The sequence below is a fragment of the Phoenix dactylifera genome, chromosome 9, assembly GCF_009389715.1.
Source record: "Phoenix dactylifera cultivar Barhee BC4 chromosome 9, palm_55x_up_171113_PBpolish2nd_filt_p, whole genome shotgun sequence".
Taxonomy (NCBI): Eukaryota; Viridiplantae; Streptophyta; class Magnoliopsida; order Arecales; family Arecaceae; genus Phoenix; species Phoenix dactylifera.
The window spans coordinates 4,464,805-4,485,241 of NC_052400.1; the positions used below are offsets into that span (position 1 = coordinate 4,464,805).

Here is a 20,437-nt window from a genome sequence, read left to right on the forward strand (position 1 = left end):
AACATAAGTAAGAGGAGGGGGGTATCGCTAAGAACTTCTGGTTTTGCATCCTACAGAAATCATGGGCTGGATAATCTAGAAAGGCATCAACCTAATGATTATGTATTTTGATGGACGCCCAGGAATGCAAGCTTGCCTTAGATCATAGTGACACAAGAGCTTCCAATTGTTTGTAATATTATGAAAATATCTTCTCTAATAGTTTCATTTTCATCAATCAAGTAAAGAGGGAGTGCAGTCAAACTTTGCTTCATGATGTCATAGAAGAATCAGTAGCCAGACATGAAGTAGATGCAAAGAGCCATGCAAACTATTTTCAAGGTTGTACTACAAAGACCATGCATCAAATACCCAATGATGGGTTCAACTAAGAGTTGCTTCCAATTCTTTATTCGAAAATTAATCAATTGCACATGTTTTAGGTCCAGTGGGAACACCTCTCCGACCCACCACCATAATCCCCGTGTGGTCTCATCAATAAATACACCTCTAACCTCTATCTCAACGCCCTCCAATATAGCACCTCTAACTCTACCACTACCACCTTCCCGTTCTGTAACCTTGACACCAATTCAATTTGCCACCTCATGTCCTCTAGCCACCTTGTGGACCAGTGGCAATCTCGTTGTCTAAGATTGAGCATCTTTAACTCAATGAGAGGTACGAAGGTTGCGATTGTGGGTACTAGCGATTAGGGCATCTTCACCTTTTATCCTTATTTTTTTGCTTTTCTTTTCAAAAGAGCCACTCAACAATTCGAATAGCTGGACAGCTTTGGTCAATGAACAAAAATCAAGACTCTAATGAAACTAGGTCTACTATAGCTGCCATGTGGTAAGCCAAATGAGGTTCTTTCTTTTTTTTCTCCTTTATAAGACTACTAGGGGCTACTCCACATTTCTTCAAATGCTTATGGTGCAAGAAAAGGGTGAAAGAGAGTTGTTTCTTCATGTTTCTCTCTCTAAAACACTAAAAGTTTTTGGGAGAGAAGTCAGGACATGAATGGTGTTAAGAAATACAAATAAGAGAGGAAAAAACTACTCAGGAGTTCCTTCTATTCTTCCAACTATTCCCTCTCTCTTATTTAAATATTAGATGATCTTGGTGGGCAGTCCAATGAGGCCCAAAAACCAATAGCTTCCAATGGCACCCTAGCAACCTTAATCCAAGGGCCGTAAAAGGCTTTGCGTTAGAAACCACCGACGAGCAAATACTACTCTCAATAGTTTGTTTAGTTGAACAAGTAAAATTTTCTTGCTAGTTGGGGACAAAGGTGACCACAAATGCAGCATAGGTCTAAGAGATTTCATAGGAAAGTGTTGCCAAATTTTCTATCCTTTGGCAATAACCTCAGTTCCAGGTCTAATCAGCTTAGTAATATCCATATTTTTCTGCACCCTTGTGGAGCCTATTTTGTTTAAAGAGTGTCCAATAATCAAGGTATAGAGGAGTGCAGGCGGCTGTAGCAATCCTTAGAATCTTACACTTATCCTAGTACTCCCTTGGTAATTCTGACATTTGAACCCTATATAGAGGTGCCGTTAATGGAATCCTTGCCTTGCTTGAAGTTTAGAAACCATTCTTCTAGTTCTTGGATCTAGCGAGCAAGCACCAACGGTCCTTTCTTCAACACCAAGTCTTTGTGTTCCTCAATTGAGAATTTGAATAAAAGGACACCATGCATGAAATACAGAAAGGGTTTGATAATCCCTTTCAAGATTCCACCAAGCATTTAGCTCACTAATAGCATAATTTGAAGTTAATCCTCTAGCAAAGAACTTACCGATCAGGGATGAACTCCACAACCAACAAGCCTCTTTCATTTAACATCCCAGAAGATGATTGATAGAAGCCAAAGATATTTAACCCTGTGATATCTTGACTAGACCCTCACATATCGGATTCTATGATCAAAGATCTCAAAAGAGTAATATAATGGGTCAAAAATCACCAACAATGAAGAAGTAAACATGGATGCATCGAAAGTTATGTTGGAATAAAACCAAAGGCCCAATCCAAAATCCTTACTATCAAAAATTCTTGGACAACCTCTGAACCCTTCCAAGACTGATTAGAAAGAGGAAATGAAGTTACATTTGACTCGCAAGAGTCTATCATTAAGTTTTTTTCAAATAAGTCAATAATAGGTAAGCTATAATCTAGTATATATCAGTACGAAAGATGGCATCACTTAAGTCGGTAATAGGTGAATTTTAAGTTTAACACTTTTAATACATTTCGCATCAAGTTAGCTGTCCAATACATCTTGGATCATCTTAATTGGAGCTCAAATGAGGAAGTTATTGCCACTTCATTGGAGATTTGTAGCACTTGCATGTTGTTGGTGACGTTCAACATAATATGAGAATTTTATTACACCACTTATTTATTTAGGGATGATTTTACTAGAAATACTGGTTAGAGTCCTAATTGATGTCCTCAGGGAAAGGCTTGTTTTAGAAGTTTTGCTTAATAAGTTGGTCTTCTTTGAGTTGAAAAGAAGGCCCAATTTCCTTCAATGTATGAGCCCTAGAACCTATAAATAGCCCCCTAATTACTGAATTTTACATCATATTGATGAAAGTTTTCTCTCGAGTACAAGTTAACTCATGGTTTCTCTAGAATTTTCTTTGAATGGTGGATTCTGTGTATGTCTTGATGAATTTTGAGGAATGATGATGTAGCCAACTATTATAGTTCCTTAATCGTGAAGCATCTTGAAAGTGTCAATTGGTAGAGTCAAGGGTAGTGACAAGGCTCTTCAATAGCAAGATCGTAAGCTACTAGTATCCTTAGATAGTTTAGATTCTTAGATTTTCTTGACTTTAGATTTTTAAAATTATAATTTGTTATTACTTTAAGATTTAGTTTGTTTTCTACTTAGTTAGCCTAGTCTTCTAGTGGCTAGGTCTAAAGCTCATGCTAGGCCTCTTAGCCTGCATAAGTTTTTTGGTATAAGAGATCAGTGTTTCCTAGTATTGTTACTAGCAGCTTCCTTTTGAGACCTTGATTGTTTTACGAAGCATCTATCCTAGCTAAGGCTTCATTAAGTTTTAACTGACTTAAAACTCCTATTGGATTAAAAAATCTACTAATTTAAAATTTTGTTTTGCCTATGGGCTTCTAGTCATTCTCAAATTTTGATCACTCTAAAGGTTTGACTGGTCGGGGGGTAATCTAGTATAAAAAAATAATCATATATTAGATTACCATATTTGGTACAAAAAGAGAATGAGAGAGATGGTGAAATAAATGGTAGGTCTTATACCTATTTTATCGAGAGAGAAGGTAAAATAAATCCTACCAAAGAGGTAGTATTTTTCTCCTACACTGAATTATCGAGTGGAGATAATCTGAAATTATTATTGCTTAACAAATATACCATTATTTATATCATGTTAGTTTTACATTAACTATCTTTTATAACTAAAGATTTTAACTGCTAAACAACCTTTGTGCAGTTAATTAATAGACAGATATAGAAAACCAATGTGCTTGAACATATTTATACACATTACACTAATAAGAGCCTTTGGTGCAATGCCATAAACTTCCTTTGGGAAGAAAGTGACTCACATAAGATGCTCTCTCTAGTATACAATGGAATCAACTAATAAGATATTATCAGTTTTCAGAGGTCCATTTACTTTGATAGAATGAATCCCTAGACCATGCACACTCACTAGTCAAAAATATTTCACTTTAGAATTATAACATCTGATAAACTTTCTTTGGAAAGATGATTGTGTACATTAATTTCACAATGCATCTCAATCCTCTAAAATGTTAAACAAATCTTGGTGAATAGGCCACGTTGGTAGTCACCATCTATTGAAATCGACAATCCTCCAAATCAGGGATCAACCAGTGATGCCTATAAATCTATTCATTAACCTTGATGCACCAATAATATACAATCTATCAAATATTAATATAACTGTCAATTCCTTGAAATGCCAAACAAAGAGATCCTATAAATCTCAGTGAACAAGCCACTTTAGCGGTGAGCATCCACTGAAACCTACAACCCTCTACATGAGCGACCAACCAATTATGCCTATAAATCATTCATTATTCAGTCCAAATATGAGAGTACACAAAAATTGCAATAGCATATTTAAGGAATTTTATATAATAAAATTGTATTATAGGGACCAAAATGCAATTATCAAAGAAACTTTATGAATAAAACTTTATTATAGGGATAAAATTGTATTCAGTCCAAAATGTAATAAAGTTCTATTGCACGGACTAGAATACAATTATCCAAGATCCTTTATGGTATAAAATATCATCAGGGATTAAATCATAACTTTTCCTTTTTTACTTATTATTTATTTATTTATGGGCAAATTGGATTTGGACTTCAGGTCGAAACCAAATAACCATTTCTTCCTCTTGATCTAGTGAAGAAGGGGGCTAAAATATGTAGCCCTTTCACCTAATCTCAACTTGGCAACTGCCGAGGACCCCTTTTCGATAGACTGCTAGCCTCTCTCCATCCATTAGCCACTAGCATCTAGCAACTGAGTAAAATCGGGATCTAGCAACTCTCCTCTTTCAACAAAAATAGGATCGCCAATGGCCAAAACTAGCAGATGGAAAAAGAGATCTTGGGGCATCCAGCATGGCAGCTCAATGGCTCGATGGAGCTCATCATCGGCCCGTCCTAGGCGACCGCCAGAAATTTGTTCCACCACCTGATGGGAGGAGGGCATGATAGCAAGAAAGACATTAGCACCTTGTTCCTCTTCTTCTTCCTTTCATATAACTGTTTTTTATTTTTTTACAAAAATTATTTAATTTGATCCTAATCTCCTACAAAATCCAGCTCGGATACCAAATGTGGGATTTTTCATGGATACCATGCAGGAGATTAGAATACAAAAATCCATAAATAAACTAGAATATATTGAGGCATACCTTGAGATCCCTAAGAAGCTATTGATAATCACTATAGCAATATCCTACTGAAGCAGAAAATATAAGAGCAAGGTAGATCTTCCTCCCCTCTTTCTTGATGTTTTTCTTTTTAATGGGATAAGTGTCCTCTAGGAACATAAAAACCTCGATACCCTAAGATTTCTCTACAAATAAATATATATAAAAGTGAAGTAAGAACCTAGCCCAATTAGCATAATGCTAATGGATCCACCCATTACAGAGCTCATTAACCAGTCCAGGCCTGCACCAATTCTCACTGCACTACAATAGGGCCCAAAACATATGATCACAATTAGTTGTGAGCTCCTTAAATATTCATTTAAACTAGAACTTAGCTTGTATAACATAATAAAACAATAAAACCAGTCCATAATAAATGGAAGCCCACCTTATAATAAATTCGAACAATTACCCCAGCAAGAACAATCCTTACAACTGAATCATTGTGCTGCTGATGCATTACTAAGATATTGGATATCTATAGATACCCGTCAGCAACTTTAGTATCTTTCTTCTCTTGGCCCCTTATGCAGTAGTAGGCGACATGCAACAACTTATAATGAACATACCTCTTTAGAGTCATAAATTTAATAGCTCTCCAACATAAGCTGAATATCTGCATTCAAATTCTGATGAAAGCAAGGACAAATAGAGGTTATATGTTGCTTTGTTGTGTTTTCTTGTACTGCCTAGTCAAGTTTGCTTGATTCTCCTAGCCCAATTCTTCAAATTCTTCTCAGCAATTGCTGGAAGCACAAACTTACAAGATGAGAGGTACAATGAGGAGTGGAGATAATTGCCTTCCTCTTGTTATCATCACCTCCATTATGCTCATTTTGGCTGTCAGATAAATTACTGTAGAAGGACCCACACTTTGCTAATCAGGGAGAAAATGAGACCATTACCAGCTGATATTCAGAAATTAGTCATAAATTTGGTCCTGTGCCAACTGCGCAGGCACAACCTAGAGCTAGGATCATAGTCCCACAAGCCAGAAAGCACTTGGCGTTCCAGTTTTTTCTTCCTTCCACTAATCCAGTTGTTATGAAGGATTAGGCATCCTAGCTTCATGCAAGCAGATCTGACATCAGGCTTCTCCCACAGGCCTTTGTAGGCTCCATTAGGAAAGAAGTTCCTATCCAAGAAAAACACAGTCAGGTTTGTAGTGGGCTCCCGACATTGGTCATCACCAACACGGTTCACACCACCTTCCCCACATAAAACATCATAGAAGCTTGGCTGCTCCGATAAGACTGAACTAGATGCATGCCTCACCACCATCTCCATTGCAGCAATTGTAGTCAAATCAGAGCGAGCGAAGTAAAAACCAGAGTTCAGTCGCCTTGGCAAGTTTATGGGTCCTGCCAAAACAGAAATAGTTGAAGAAGAGAGTTAGTAGGTAAGAAAAAAATGCTTGGTATGCCAAAAATTCATTAGGACATAAAGAACATTAGTAACATGCAGAAACTATGACTAGACAGTCTTATTGAGAGTTTACATATATTAAAGCAAGTACTTAAATATTTATGCATAAAATATAGGAAGAAAAGGAAGCCAAATCATGTGATCCATTTAGTCTATAATACAAATGAAGAAGTTCACTTGATTACAGACTGCAGTCAGTTGTAAAATAAACAAAATCCTCACCCATTGCAAAATTCAATAGAAGATTATCAAGTGGAAAGTAAAGTTGAAAGGTATATTACTACTTTCCAATCAACAAAGTTAAAAATATCACATATTTTAGTCTTTTCCTTTCATAATTATGCAATTTAGGATTTTGAGCTGACCAAAAATAAGTTTTGAGTATTTAGAAAAGCAAAAACTGCTAATGTGCCAAAGCATTTCCAGTAAGGGATATCAAAGTTTTGATGATAATAAGAAAAGGTAGAATTTTACTGGCACCGTTCTGGTTTATTGAATATATAGGATTTGGGATTTGTATGTTGCTGATTGTCGATATGCAATTACCCTTTTCTTTTCTATTTAAAACTTAACAATGGAAATATTGATTTTTTCTTTTGCAGAAGAAATATTGATTGGAAGAGGTAAAATTTTACCAGAAATATTGGAAGAACATCTTTCCATGATTACATATGCTAGTAAACTCAGCCAATCTACAATGGTAATTCAATTAATGAAAAGAAACTGCTTATAACTAGAGCCTTGTTATACACCAGATACTGATCACCTTACCAATCGTATTACATAGAGCAATGATTCATGAGAATACATACTGACTGATTTGTTAAAATTAAGTGGATTGCACCAAGGATTATGAGTGTCACAAGTATGAGTTTACAAAATACCTGTTTCATTGTATTCATCTGACTGTGCCAGCAATGCAGCAGGACCAAAGGAGAGGAGAAATGGCAATGGGTTATCAAACCAATAGACATCAACATCACTCATTAGGACATTGTATCCCAATTTTAGTATCTGCAGAACTATTCGGGATTTCACTTTAGTCACTCTCTGAAAACACTCGGTGCCAAAGTGGCAATTATTGAAGCTGATATTGCTCGGAGCCAGTGGATCCTTGAAGACTGGCAAGCCCTAGATACAAGAATCATTTTGCTTACAAACATATACAGCTAGGTTGGCCCACCATTGGACTTTGAAGTTGAAGAAAATCTATGCTAAGCATCAAAAACTAAACCAAGATGGGAGCATCATACCTGCAATACTGAAAAATGATAAATTTCAGAATCAAGAGCACAGACTATAAAATTATGGACTGCCAATAGGCGTAAACGGCAGACCCAACTCATAAGCATGTCCCTGTAACTATCTCCAGCAACTGCAAGCACAACGGATTTATCCTCGTCTGCAATCATTTGGAGGAGTGATTCCAAAGAGAATGTAATAGATAATGGTACAGACACTTCAAAAGAAACCTTGTACGATGTCAAGAGAGAGTATTTGCGCTCTTTGTCTAATGAATTGATATCCTCTAGACAGGTTTTCCACTTCTTCTCTTTCCAGAAGTGCAAGAATCTTGTTGATAATTGTAATGTTTCCTGTTCTCGACTTGAAACTGGCTCCAAACTGTAAGATGCATGTCTGTTTGGTCCTTGTAAAAAATAGACAGTTTTTTTTGCTTGATTGATGAAATAATATTGCCCAAAACACTTCACAAGTTTAATTAGGTTACTAGGAGTGTTATTTTGTCGTAGGAAAAATGTTCCATATAGTGCAGCAAGATGATGGTTTCCTCTATACTCCCAATTTCTTTCAGCCACACCGCCAGCATGTGGAAGATACTTGTGAGACCACTGACCCAACATTTCAGGATAGAAACTGGATACAACCTCGGTAGCATCAAATACCAATCTTAAGTCTGATGACAACACCTCATTTACAAGCCATTCATTGTGAAGACCTTTCCCATATAAGAAAGGAGGAAGAATCCCAGCATGCAGAGGTAGGTCCCCTGTGTTCCATGCCATAAGAAACCTCTCACTCTGCTGCTGTTTTTGAACTAGATACTCCTGCAACTGGTTGAAGAAATATTGAATTTATCCATAACATCCTACTGACCAAAGCTATGATGTTTTATTATAATATACTCCAGCATACCTTCTCAAATTTTATTTTTTTGCCATCCTTTCGTAGCCACTGCTTCCCATTGTCAACTAACTGAAATGAAAAGTGTGAAATGTCTAGTGACTTGGAAAAAAGGAACCAGTCATGGTTGAGTTTGTAAGCATGATGTAAGGTAGTAAGGATGTCAGCCAAGAGAACAGTTTCAGAATCAATAATCATAGAAATGTCAGAACGAGAAGCTTGAGATCTTGCGACCATGGAGTGAAAAAAGGGTGTCCCCAGGAACCTAAAACAAGAACACATTGTCAGCAGCAGATATTTCGTCATCTGGTCAATATGCTTAAAGTGTAGAAAATAAGGGGAAACTATATAGCTTTGTATTACTATCAACAAAATACTAGCATAATATGCATCAAGAATTCTCTTTAAATTTTTAGCTCTGCAAATTCTAACATGAACTTCATTTGGTATGATGCCTCAGATTATTAAAAGAAGATGTACAGGACAAATTTTTGTTGATAAGTTCAACATTTAACTGTGTCACACCTTAAGCTGCCCAGAAATAGACAATATAACAAGAAATTGCTTGGTTCAATGAACCTAGTGGCAGCTTTTGGCTAAAGCTACTCACCATAAGAGAGGTGTTTCATGAGTGCAACTGCTCTTCATATCAGATTCTGATGCCATCATCTATGCCAATAAAATCCAGAGACACCTTTTACTGCTTCAATCTCCAATCTAGGTAAAGGGAATAGCAGTCAATTGCACCGAATTTCCTTTCTTCTTTTTTATCAAGACATATGAGTGAAAATAATAGTGTGCGCATGAAAGCATAAATCTAGTAAATAAAAGTAAGTAGTTTGGTGTATCTTCAAAACCTTTATTTAGTAAGTTTTAAAGTAGGACTGGTGATCAAGAGTCCTTGTTTCTCTATATGATAAGCCAAAAAGTTGTTAGGATCTCATTTTAGTTTATATATCTTTCAATACAGCATTCTGTAAGATTTTGAATTTTGCATTATGTGAAAACCTTTGGGTGCCCTCTTATCGAATGATTCCCAAGATTCCTAGTTTACTCCTAAAGCAAATTCATTGCATATGAATTATTTGAATGAAAGATTTTTTTAGAAGAAAAAATTGGCGAGATTTGGCACTTCTCTCTCTCTCTCTCTCTCTCTCTCTCTCTCTCTCTCTCTCTAGAGTCCATCTTACATAATATTCGCTCTCCAATCCTACTACCCTATTTTGCTCTTTAAACATGAATATGAAATCTATGATCTGATTTTTCTGTTATAGGACCCTATGGGCTGCCACCAACTGACAAGTCCTTCAGAAAGCTATTCTTTGGAATTGTACCTCACATAAAAGCCTAAGAATTTTTTTGACCCTTCTAAATTTATCATTTCTGAGTTGTTTCTGTAGCATAACAGTATGTTGATTTCTAATCTAAGTTCCAAACCCTAGTTTTTAAAATCTTTTGGTTTGAGGGAGAGGAAGAATTCCCTCAACCCACTCAACTTGAATCTTTAAAAAGAAATTTAAAAGAAGATCAAAGAATTGCGAAAGTAGGGCTTAAGTCATATTTTCTTTCATTGATAGAAAACCGAGGTACACCCCCTCTATGTATAATGATGAGACCCGCTCTTGCACAATTCGGATCGAATTCCTCTTCCTATTTCTAATAGAATTTTTTCTAAAATAAACATAACTAGCAGAATAAACTCAAAAAAACTAAAACTATTTAGGAGATAGATATTGACTTCTACATTAACTCTGCCTTCTATTGCTCTGCTTGATTCTTCTCAGATCAGAACATACACCCAATCAAAATCTTATCCGAAAAAGAAACTTTGATGCGACCGCCTATTTCAGGTCCCAAATAAAGAAATTTGTACCTGATCGCTACAAGAGCCGCCCCCTAAAAGCAAGGCATCAAGTCGCAGATCTCACAAAGTTACCGAGCTTTTTTTTAAAAATATCATCTTAATTAGATATCATATGACCAAGTTATGGCCTATGGAAGATTGGCTCGCGAGTCAGCTTTCCAATATGGCGGATCTCACTCCTAGACCCTATCCAGCCCTGCCTATAATGGCCAAAGTGGTCCACATCGAGTCTAGGAATCTTTCTGGATCATTCTTCAAATTCACCTGCATATAACCTAGCCCATCCTAACTAGTCTATACCATTTTTGGTGTCAAAGCAAAAGATCATGCCTTTTTTTCTTTCTTTCAAGTTCACCTCCATCTTCATACCAGGTTCCATATTAGTAGGGTAAGCATCATATGATACACCAACGTACAAACATGATCAAGGTGCTAAATCGGCACAGCACCCATACCACCTTTTAGTACATTACTGTATTGAGCTACTGTATCCTAACAATTTCATTTGCTGCAAATACAATACAATACATAGTACGGAGCAGTATGGTCCAGTAAAGAAAACTTTGTTACTAACAAAGACCAAGCATCAAATAAAGTTATGATGCAACCTTATGTTTCAACCCTAGGCATTAACCAATACCTTGACATTGACTAAGATCCATCCAATGAGAATGTTATTATTAAAGATTGTTCAACTAAAATCATATTAGACAGTCTGAACATCATGAACCTGCAATTGAAAATGCAATATGTCTTAATAATCTAGTTGAGAAGAACAGATTTTTCTGAATCAAGTTTCAAAAAATAGTTCTCCAACTACAGAGGTGCAAAGCAATCTTTGAAGAATTGATCGCATCTCAATGCTTCAAAGATCCATTCTTTGTTGATTTTTTGGATTCAAAGATGAATGCTATCAATTGAATGATCGAAAAATGTATGATCGTTGATCAAAGGAACTGAAAGAACCAATTGATAGGTGCTTGCAGTAAGGTCTTTGGATGGTCTCCATCGATCGATCATAAAGATTCAATAGTGGAGCATACGGACAAAAATCATCAAGAAGATCTCACAAATGAGACTCATACAATGAAAACAATAATGGCGAATAAAAAAATATGTTGATTTACATCTAACTAAGGTTCGCCGGACCGACCGTACCGACGTACCAGTGAGCACCGGTACTGGTACGGTACAGGCTGAACCAACCGGTTTCGGTCGGTTCAGCATACCTTGCATCTAACTATACTTGTGAAACTCTGTTTTAGATAACTCATAAAGCTTTAAAGTCCCATTTTAAGTAGGATTGGTTCACAAATGTCCAACTTTAGGCATATATTGGATTGGGTAAATCACAAAGTTATTACAATTTGATTGTTAGTTGCTTTAGGTGTCTTTTTATAAGTTTTATGCATTCCACATCTTGCATCCTAGGAAAAAAATTTGGCCATCCTTGCAGCGATTGGTTACCTGGTTTTCAAGAATTCTAAACTTGTATAAGAGGTCATGAAGAGCCCCTATAAGGGCCTACGAGGGTTGAATCAAAAATTATTTGCACATGAATTATTTGAATAAGATTATCATTGGCCAAGTTCAACCCTCTTTACTTGTCTCCCTCTTCTTGATCTCTCTTCTACAATCTGTACTATCTGCTAATATTGTCTGTATTTAATCTTCTAAACCGCGCTTTACTGTTGTTTCTATATTAAAACCGATATTTAAATTTCAGTTTTGGGACTTGTGGAGTATGACTACTTAATAAGTTTCACTGAGAAACATGCTCTTCGGACCTACGTCTCATCTAAAAACCAAAAACAAAAAATTTCTGGCCTTTTCCAAGATATATAATTGCCGACAAACATTGTTTCTGGTTTTTTTTCTTTAACAGTCCAGCAAAGTGATTTCTCAATCCAAACTCTAGTTTTCCATACCCTTCAGTTTTATATGCACATACACAAGCCCTTTCCAATTTGTCCAAAATCATATAAAAACTCTGATTATGCAGTCTCAAATGGCTTCAGACACTTTTTCTTTATTTGGCCACCATTTTCAAAGAAGAAAGTATATCTTTTTGGAAAGACATGAAAGAAATAGCAAAGAATGAGGATTTTAATAAAAACAAGTATTAGATCATAAGGGACGGAACATAATCGCCGTTTTAAGTTGTAATATGGTAAACCATATAAATGATGTGGGATAAAGTCCAACTTGACCACTTTGTGACCTCGGATCTTAAGATTCTCCTAGACGATGCCTAAAGACCTGTGTAGCTGCAATCTTCAACCGAAAGAGGGTTGAACTTCCTGGACGATGCACTCGTTTGTAGATCTTCCTGGAATCTCAAACCTGCACCCTCTTTCCATGCACTTCCTTACTTCAAGTGTTTATAAACATTCAACTTCCTTGCACCCACACCTGCACCTGCTCTTGATTCCAGCAACATAGTTCGAGACCACCAGAGGAACCAGTGATATATTACAAGACTCAAATTTTGGAGCAGCAATCCTTCTGTTATAGACACAAGCTGATTTTGCTTTAAGAATATTTGAATGCCAAAGGCCAAAGCATTGGATCATCCCACAACTTGCAGATGTTCAAATAGGCATCTACTTCTGCGGAACAACAGGTTCATTTTATGATTCTAACAAGAATCAGAACTAGCTCAGTTTAACATGAAGATCATTTCAGATAATCTAAAACCAAGTCAACTAAGAGCTAATTGGCTGAAGCAAGCTAAAATAAATGACATTGAGAGTCAGTCCCCAAGCCTTCTTGAATCCAAGTGTAAACAAGCTGATACTTAAGGTCCAGTTGGTTACTTGGTGTGATAATCAATATAAGTCGATTCCGTGATAATTTTGTCTAAATCATATGGATTCAACAGGGTCCATCATGTCACCAGATCATTCTGAGGCCACCTGGTATGGCATTAGATTACATCGTAGAATGGAGATGCCTGCAAGCTGTAAACTTTTTGTGATTTCCTCTTTCTCTCAGTGTAGTTTGAGTTGTTAGTGTCTGGATTACCGTATTTCCCTAAACCCCCTACCTAATTCCTCCATACTCATTTATGCAATAACAAACAGGAATTTCTCTTAAGGACTTAGAGCTAGAATTTTCCTTGCTTTTGTGCAACACAATAATGCTTTTGGTACTAATCAAAGTTTTTCCCTTTTCCTGAAGGCGCTATGCTTTTATTGCTGTGAAAATTCCTCATCTGTATAATGATAAGAACCCAATAAGAAGACTAGTGAGACTTTTATATGATTGAGAGAAGGGATTATGAGATTTCCATCTGGTTATCATTAGCTTTGGTAGATTCCCCTCCATCACTCTTTAAAATACCTATAGAACAAACTATCAGCCTTTATTCCATTTTTCAGCTTTCTCAAAAAACGTAAGATCATCATTATTTTTACCAAATATGCTTCCAAAGAGGTTTTATTGGATCAATTATTTAGCTTCACTTACAATGATAACTTGCAGCTATAAAACCATCACCATTTGCGAGTCCCAGGAACGATGAAGAGCAAATTCCCTCTCGTGATGCAAATAATCACATTTCCTATGAGTAAGTAGGTGCTCTAAGCAGCCTTAACGCACTAATAAAGCAATTTTTCTCATAACAGCCAAACTCATGTGCTATATCAGATGGATCAAGAGCAAATTCCCTCTTCTGATGCAATTTTTTGCATTTCCTATGAGTAGGTAGGTGCTCTAAGCAGCCTTAATGCACTAATAAAGCAATTTTTCTCATAACAGCCAAACTCAACTTAAATGTAGAAGACATTGATGTATTGGATGTTGTTTTGCATCAAGCTATATTCTACTATTCATTGTCTTCGTCTCAACATTGATATAATGGATGTTGTTTTGGGATTAATGCTTTGTTAAGTTGAGTTGAACTGAGTTAATATCTTTACTAGATTCTCCAAATGGTCTCCATCCAGCGCCAACTCCCTTGGTTTTTAATAGTTCAAATGACAACTTGCTCTACTTCTGACCATGTCTGCTCCAATAGAGACAATGATTGACATTACCTTCCTGGAGTTGTTGTTGCCATCTACTTGCACCCCTAGACAAACAATGTCCTCATCCTCCCTAATGGCATACATGACAGGACCTCTTGATGACTTGCCACATAAATGGATCAAATTAACCTCCAAGTTCACATTACAGATTTCATATGAGAATCAAGGAGAAATTCAAAACCTAAGTCTCGGTCAAATGGCAACCTGTCAATAGCCATCTGACTGTATGCTCTTTCCTGACCTATATCAACACAACCAAAAACCTGGATTATCCAAATGATGAACATGCTGATTGTCAATCTCACGAGATGAGGCTAAAGCATAATTATGCCATCTTCAATTGCTCAAGATCTTGGAGCAGGTCAATTGCAAGTCAACAACATCAATCGACAAATTAACCTATTGATCTTTCTACACAAGTTTCTTTTAATCCATAATTATTTTAACTGGTACAGATGCCAAACAATGACAGGTGAAACTTGAGAAGTACTCTTAGGCATTTCCTGGAAGGGCACCAATCCCACCTCCTCAAAGATCTAGTGGACAAATGCCAAGGACCATTGATCAAGGATGTGCACACATGCTAAATGCAAAACAAGCATGTCTGGACACAGATGCACACATTTAGGCAACAAGATAAAACTCAGTTTGTCACATGAAATCCGAACAAACGAGTCTGCAAAGATTTTGTACAAAGTAACTCAAAATGACCCATGACAGCAGCTGACAGGGTGCGGGGTGCCTTCAGCCTAGCCTCTCTCACTGAAGAGAAGCAGAAATAACAGAAGAAAAATCGGTTCTTCATGCTTCAAATACAAAATTCTGTCATGCCTACATATCGATCTTTCACCCAATCAGCCAAGCAAAAGTGTATGCCAAGCTAGTCAACTAGTTTGAGATCCAGTGAAAGATAAGTCACCTGATATTGAAGGATACAGGAAACAGTATGCATGCTGTAAGCATGGGTAAATGAAACAATTTTCTAAGCATCATTGAGAAACAACTGAATGATCATCAAGGCAGGAATCATATGGATATTGGCCTGTTGAGCAAAGTTACAATGGAAAAGAGATGGATGAGCTTCTTCTTTCCTCACTCTTATGCTCAGTTCTATAGGTCCCAGTAAGGAAAGAGGACAAGTGGAAAACTAAAGGTTTTTTCAAATATATCATCATATAAAAGGATGAGGTCTCCCTGATCATGACAGTGGAACCTCAACAAATGTTGTCTCAACTAAGCAGAGAAATTGCAACTTGAGACAGAGAAACACTCTAGCCACATATTATATTGTAAATAAGTAATTTATTTTTTAAGAAGATTGTGAATAAGTGAGTTAAGCAAATATCAATGGAATGATAGTTACATTATATTCAATAAATGTGGTTCTATGACAGAGATGGACTATTATGGAAGTGACCACATCTATTTCTTTGTCAGCAGGAAAAAGTATAGCCTTGGACCCTCAGAAGGAAGATTCTCCAAAGTTCCAACATAAGAATAGAAACGCCTTCAGGAGTTGTGACCATGAGAATAGTGGAGAAAACAGAGTCCAATAGCCAGAGTTCAAGAATAAGTTACAGTTTTCAAGCCCAGGGAGGGGGAAGGTCTATCACTCCGCCTAACACTACTCTATCCGATCCAAGGTCCTGACTTACCCCTTAATCCAAAAACATACAGGAGATGTAGTGCATATAGATATATTAATAATTTATACCTACTTTAATACAATGGACACAAATATAGGTAACTGGATGCAAAATTTGTATTAAATATTTTTTGAATATAGATATAAATACAGATTAGTCATTAGATACTAGTCATATAAATACTTGTTGCAATCAAATATACAACAAAATCCTGACACTATGTTACAAATACAGCCACTTTCCAGGACATTCCATATTCTTCATCGCGAATGCTTGCCCGTTATCGAACTTGACCAAACATCTTAGAACACGAGCAGACAACAACCATGCAGAATCCTTCCACTACTACCACAATTGATAAAAGACCTAATGATGTACTGACTTCTAAGCACAATTGCTGTTTTAAGATAAATACATCTCTACATTCTCATTTCTATTATAATTATTTCAATTGCCCCCATCCTGTTTATTGCATGGCCAATTTTTAATCCTGTTATGGCTTTGTTGTTGTTATAAATTATCCATTATGCCTCATGGCATGGAAGAATCCCACATGCTAAAAGAACCTTGCAGCTTCATTTGTCCATCTCTTATTCTACCAATACGCCTTTGTCTACACTCTTTTTCTTGGTCTAGGATTGTAAGAACACTATCACCACAAAGAACTCCTCAATGCTTCTCTTGACTGGAACCTGGTTTAAAAATTAGTTCCTTTGTTGCATCTTATACACCTTACCTAGCTCATCTGACATACAAAGCGTGTTTAAAAGGGAAGGTGCAGAATGCTGCTGTTAGCTCACTGTGTAGCACATAAAGGTATGGAGAGCGCATACGTGGGTGCATATGCTGTTCGTATGTTTAAATATTTAAATAAATAGATTAAAGAAAAGAAATAAATTAGTAAAATTCAAAAAACTATTATATACACACCAATTCATGCTCATGTGATTGGGCCATATATGCAGTTCATATTTTTAAATATTTTGAAAATAAATACATACATAAATGTATATACATAAAGTGGTCATAAATAGAAAAAAAGCAGAAAATTCAGAAAATAATAAGAATTAAATATGCACATTCAGACTTATTTGAGACTTTTGAGTCCATATTGACATGCTAACCTAATAAAATGACAATATCATCCTATGAAATATCGATCATGCTCAAACTTGCAACAAAGAGTAAACTATAAATTGCAATAAAGTATTGTTAAACATCTATAACAAAGTCTAAACTTTAAAATTTATTTCTCAAAAAATGTTATAAAGTTGAAGTACAAACTTTATAAATAAATGTGGCAAAAAACATATAGTACTTAAGGTATATGGTTTATCGCATATGCAACATGCAGGTGCATATGTGGCGGCATAAGTGGTACACGGGTACATATGTGGCCGCATAAGTGGTACATGGGTACATATGTGGCCAGACAGGTACATGTGGTCCAACAGAAAAAGGGACTGCACATGGCCTATGCGGTGCAGTCCAGAGGTAGCCTCCACATTTGTGGCCACATAGACCGCTTTTCAAAACAGTCCACACAAAATTTAAATATATAAACCTTTGTCCCATTCCACAATCCAATTATACATGCATATTATCCTCATCTCATTATTGGTGCAATATGTCCTGCAATATTAAACATCTTGAATGCTACCAACCAAAACATCTAGAGCAAAAGCATAGGAACAAGCTCAAAACAGATTATTGTTGCAAGTGCACTATGACCATAAATAACATAACTTGTCCAACTACTTGAAACACTTCTCACTAATCTTCTTTGCATTTCTAACATAATTTCAAGATACCACTGATGACCCCTAGTTTTTCAATGCTTTCTATATTACTTTTCACGTGATCTATATTATGTTTTATTAAAGCCAATCAACACCACATGTTTCTTTTCTTTTCTCTGCTTCTTCAACAATTCTATCAGCTTTTTCGTAACTTCACGTGTGTCAACTAAGAAAAAGAATGCATAGTGCAGCCACAATAAGTCAAGTTACAAGAGAATAAAGCCTTCAAAAGCAATCATTCTTGGAGCTAGATTGTATAAGATTTCATGCCTGTAGTAGCCCAGTGACTTGATCATTACTCTCCTTTCAAACTCAGAACTAAGCTACTAATGATGCTTTACGAAGTTAACCGTTGCTCTTTCCAACAGCATAGGCCTCAACATGCAACTCTTCACCAAATTATACATGCACCTAATTTTTCTGTCATGTCTACCATTTACAGATCTGTGTATCATCTCCCATGTCCCATCAATTACACTAAAGATAGGCGAAATAAGAAAAATTTGTTACCAATTAACAATTCAAGAACTTGCAACCCTGCATATTAAGAATATTTAACATATTGGTACTGATAGCTTGGCTATTTTTAATGTTTGCTTAAATGTTTATAAGTCAAATCATTCAAAAAAAAAAAAAGGTTCAAGAAAAGAGCATATCAACTAATCCTAATCCTCACATGGAAGCAATAAAAAGATGAATCATTATGCAGAGTGCTTGAAAAGAACTTCAAGACAATTATACTGGTCTAATTTAAGCGGTCATAAAACAAACAAAGGGGAGTAACAAGAGGGTCCTCCAGTTACAGAGGAATCTCCCCCAAGAAAAGGCCTCATGGAAGCACAAGCTATGGTAAATCTGCAATAACATCTACAAATTCGGAAAAAAAAAACCTAACAAACAAAAAATGAAGCAGAGTGTAAGAAAGCATGGCGACATACGTGAAATCAATGTCAGATTCGACCGTAACTCGGGAACCAAGAGTCCCGGCGAAGGCAATAATAGATGGGTGCTGCCCAAAGAGAACGACATCAACACCCGGAGAGAGAGCAAGCCACGACCGCACGGCCAGCTCCTGCCTTGCTCTGACCAAATCCAGTTTATCTGCAGAGAATGGCCGCGGTGCAGCATAGATTGTAATGCTCGGAAAACACCCATCGTTATCACAGAGAAGCTTCTGCTGGTGTTGCTTCTGGTCCAGCAAAGAGTAAAAGGAAGCAGTGATCAAGAAGAAGCCACAGATCCATCCAAAGGACGCAAGCAACACCGGCATTCCCTGAACCACATAGAAGACAGATGGATAAATCAACTAATTATGCTTATTCATCTACGTGTAGTAGAAGACGAGGGACATGGATGGTTAGATGGATACCAGGAGCTTGTTACGACGAAGGCAAGAGGAGGTGGAGTAACGAGGGAGGGATCCGTTCGTCATCCCGATCCTTCCCTTGCCGACTACTGCCATTGTACTGTACCATCAACTCTGCCCCTCGTCAACTTTGAAGAAAGATTGGATTCTGGTTTCTGCAAATGGAAGTGAGACTTAAGAAGTTTAAGCTGAAGGAAAGATGATGCTTGAACCGAAAAAGAAGGGGAAAAAATACAAGGGGCCGCGGGTCGATACAAGGAGAACTGCCACGCGCACATGGTGATGGTGCCTACAGCTTGAGGAACTTTAACCGAAAAGATGATGCGTATAAAAATAAAAATAATAAGGCGCACTAATCTGAGCACGCCCACTAGTCAACGATCGGCTTTCAAGAGTTAGGTTTTTTTTTTCTGAAAAAAAAGCGCAAGATGAGTTGGCACCCATCTTTGTCGTCGTCGACGGAGATCCAGCTGCCCGCTCTCCCTCCCCGAGCCCTATTTCTGCCCACAGCCATCCCCCTGCTTCCCTCGCCCCTCGTGCCATGCCTTCCTCCATCTCCCTCATGTCAGCCCCCTCGACCATTTCTTCTTCTTCTCCAATCCACCACCGCCGGAGAGAGACGGGGGAGGACGGTGCGGTGGCCGTTGACGAAGGTAGGTGGAAAGTGCCGGCGAGGAGGGCGGCTCAACCTCCGGAAAGTGCAGTCGGGGGATCGAGTCGGGTTGAATGGATATGCAGGAAAGGTCGTGATCTGGGACAGAAAGGAGGGCGGCAGCAGCGACACGCCAACAGCGAGGAGGTGGGAGATGGCAGCGGGGCTCGGGCCAAGCCTTAAAAGGAAGAAGGGCTAACGGTAGTGGATACAGTCCACGTGCGGCACGTGACAAATCATTCATACATGGATATCAATTTTGTCAAAAAGTATAAAATATTTAGACTGGATCGAGGTTGGCTTGGGTTTTGGAAAGCAAACTTGAAGTAGACAGACAGTTCGGTCAGCTTTCTATTTTGTCTTCTCCTCAGGAGTTTGGTTAGGTCAGAGTTTCGTAGGCTAGTTGTCCTGCATTGAATTTTTTTTTTTTTGGTAAAAAATTATTTTTTTTCAAGTCAAACTAAAGTCTGGTTATTGTAAATACATTATCAACCTAATTAGGATTCAAATTTTAACTCTAAATTCATACTTTACCTATAGCTTCAAAGTTTGGTATAAACTAGGCATAAAT

At 37.2% G+C, this 20,437-nt stretch overlaps 1 protein-coding gene across 3 annotated transcripts; it reads right to left on the minus strand.

Annotated features, from left to right (window-relative positions):
- Positions 1 to 4,364: 4,364 nt before the first annotated feature.
- On the minus strand, positions 4,365 to 20,035 carry LOC103696294 (beta-arabinofuranosyltransferase RAY1). Of its 3 annotated transcripts, XR_005513245.1 has the most exons (7): positions 19,218 to 20,035; positions 18,787 to 19,121; positions 8,524 to 8,776; positions 7,623 to 8,441; positions 7,254 to 7,500; positions 5,333 to 6,305; positions 4,365 to 4,700 (listed from the first exon to the last, which is right to left on the minus strand). XR_005513245.1 is itself a non-coding variant. In XM_039129868.1 (6 exons), the coding sequence occupies exons 1-6, from the start codon at positions 19,308 to 19,310 to the stop codon at positions 5,860 to 5,862; spliced, it is 2,193 nt and encodes a 730-aa protein (XP_038985796.1). In that variant the 5' UTR covers positions 19,311 to 20,035; the 3' UTR covers positions 5,228 to 5,859. The 3 variants fall into 3 exon arrangements, 2 of the variants coding, with proteins under 2 accessions (XP_038985796.1, XP_038985797.1); XM_039129868.1 differs by lacking the exon at positions 4,365 to 4,700 and having other exon boundaries at positions 5,228 to 6,305; XM_039129869.1 differs by lacking the exons at positions 4,365 to 4,700; positions 19,218 to 20,035 and adding an exon at positions 9,122 to 9,228 and having other exon boundaries at positions 5,228 to 6,305; positions 18,787 to 18,910.
- Between the last annotated feature and the right edge of the window lie 402 nt (positions 20,036 to 20,437).

What these genes read in the sequence shown, in the direction of transcription:
- LOC103696294 (XM_039129868.1), bottom strand. Translation starts at nt 19,310, where the DNA reads ATGGCAGTAGTCGGCAAGGGAAGGATCGGGATGACGAACGGATCCCTC. An exon ending in GAATCTGACATTGATTTCAC is followed by an intron (nt 8,777 to 18,786) that starts GTATGTCGCCAT and finishes TTCTTGTTTTAG; the next exon opens with GTTCCTGGGGACACCCTTTT. An exon ending in ATCATTTTTCAGTATTGCAG is followed by an intron (nt 7,501 to 7,622) that starts GTATGATGCTCC and finishes TCTTGTATCTAG; the next exon opens with GGCTTGCCAGTCTTCAAGGA.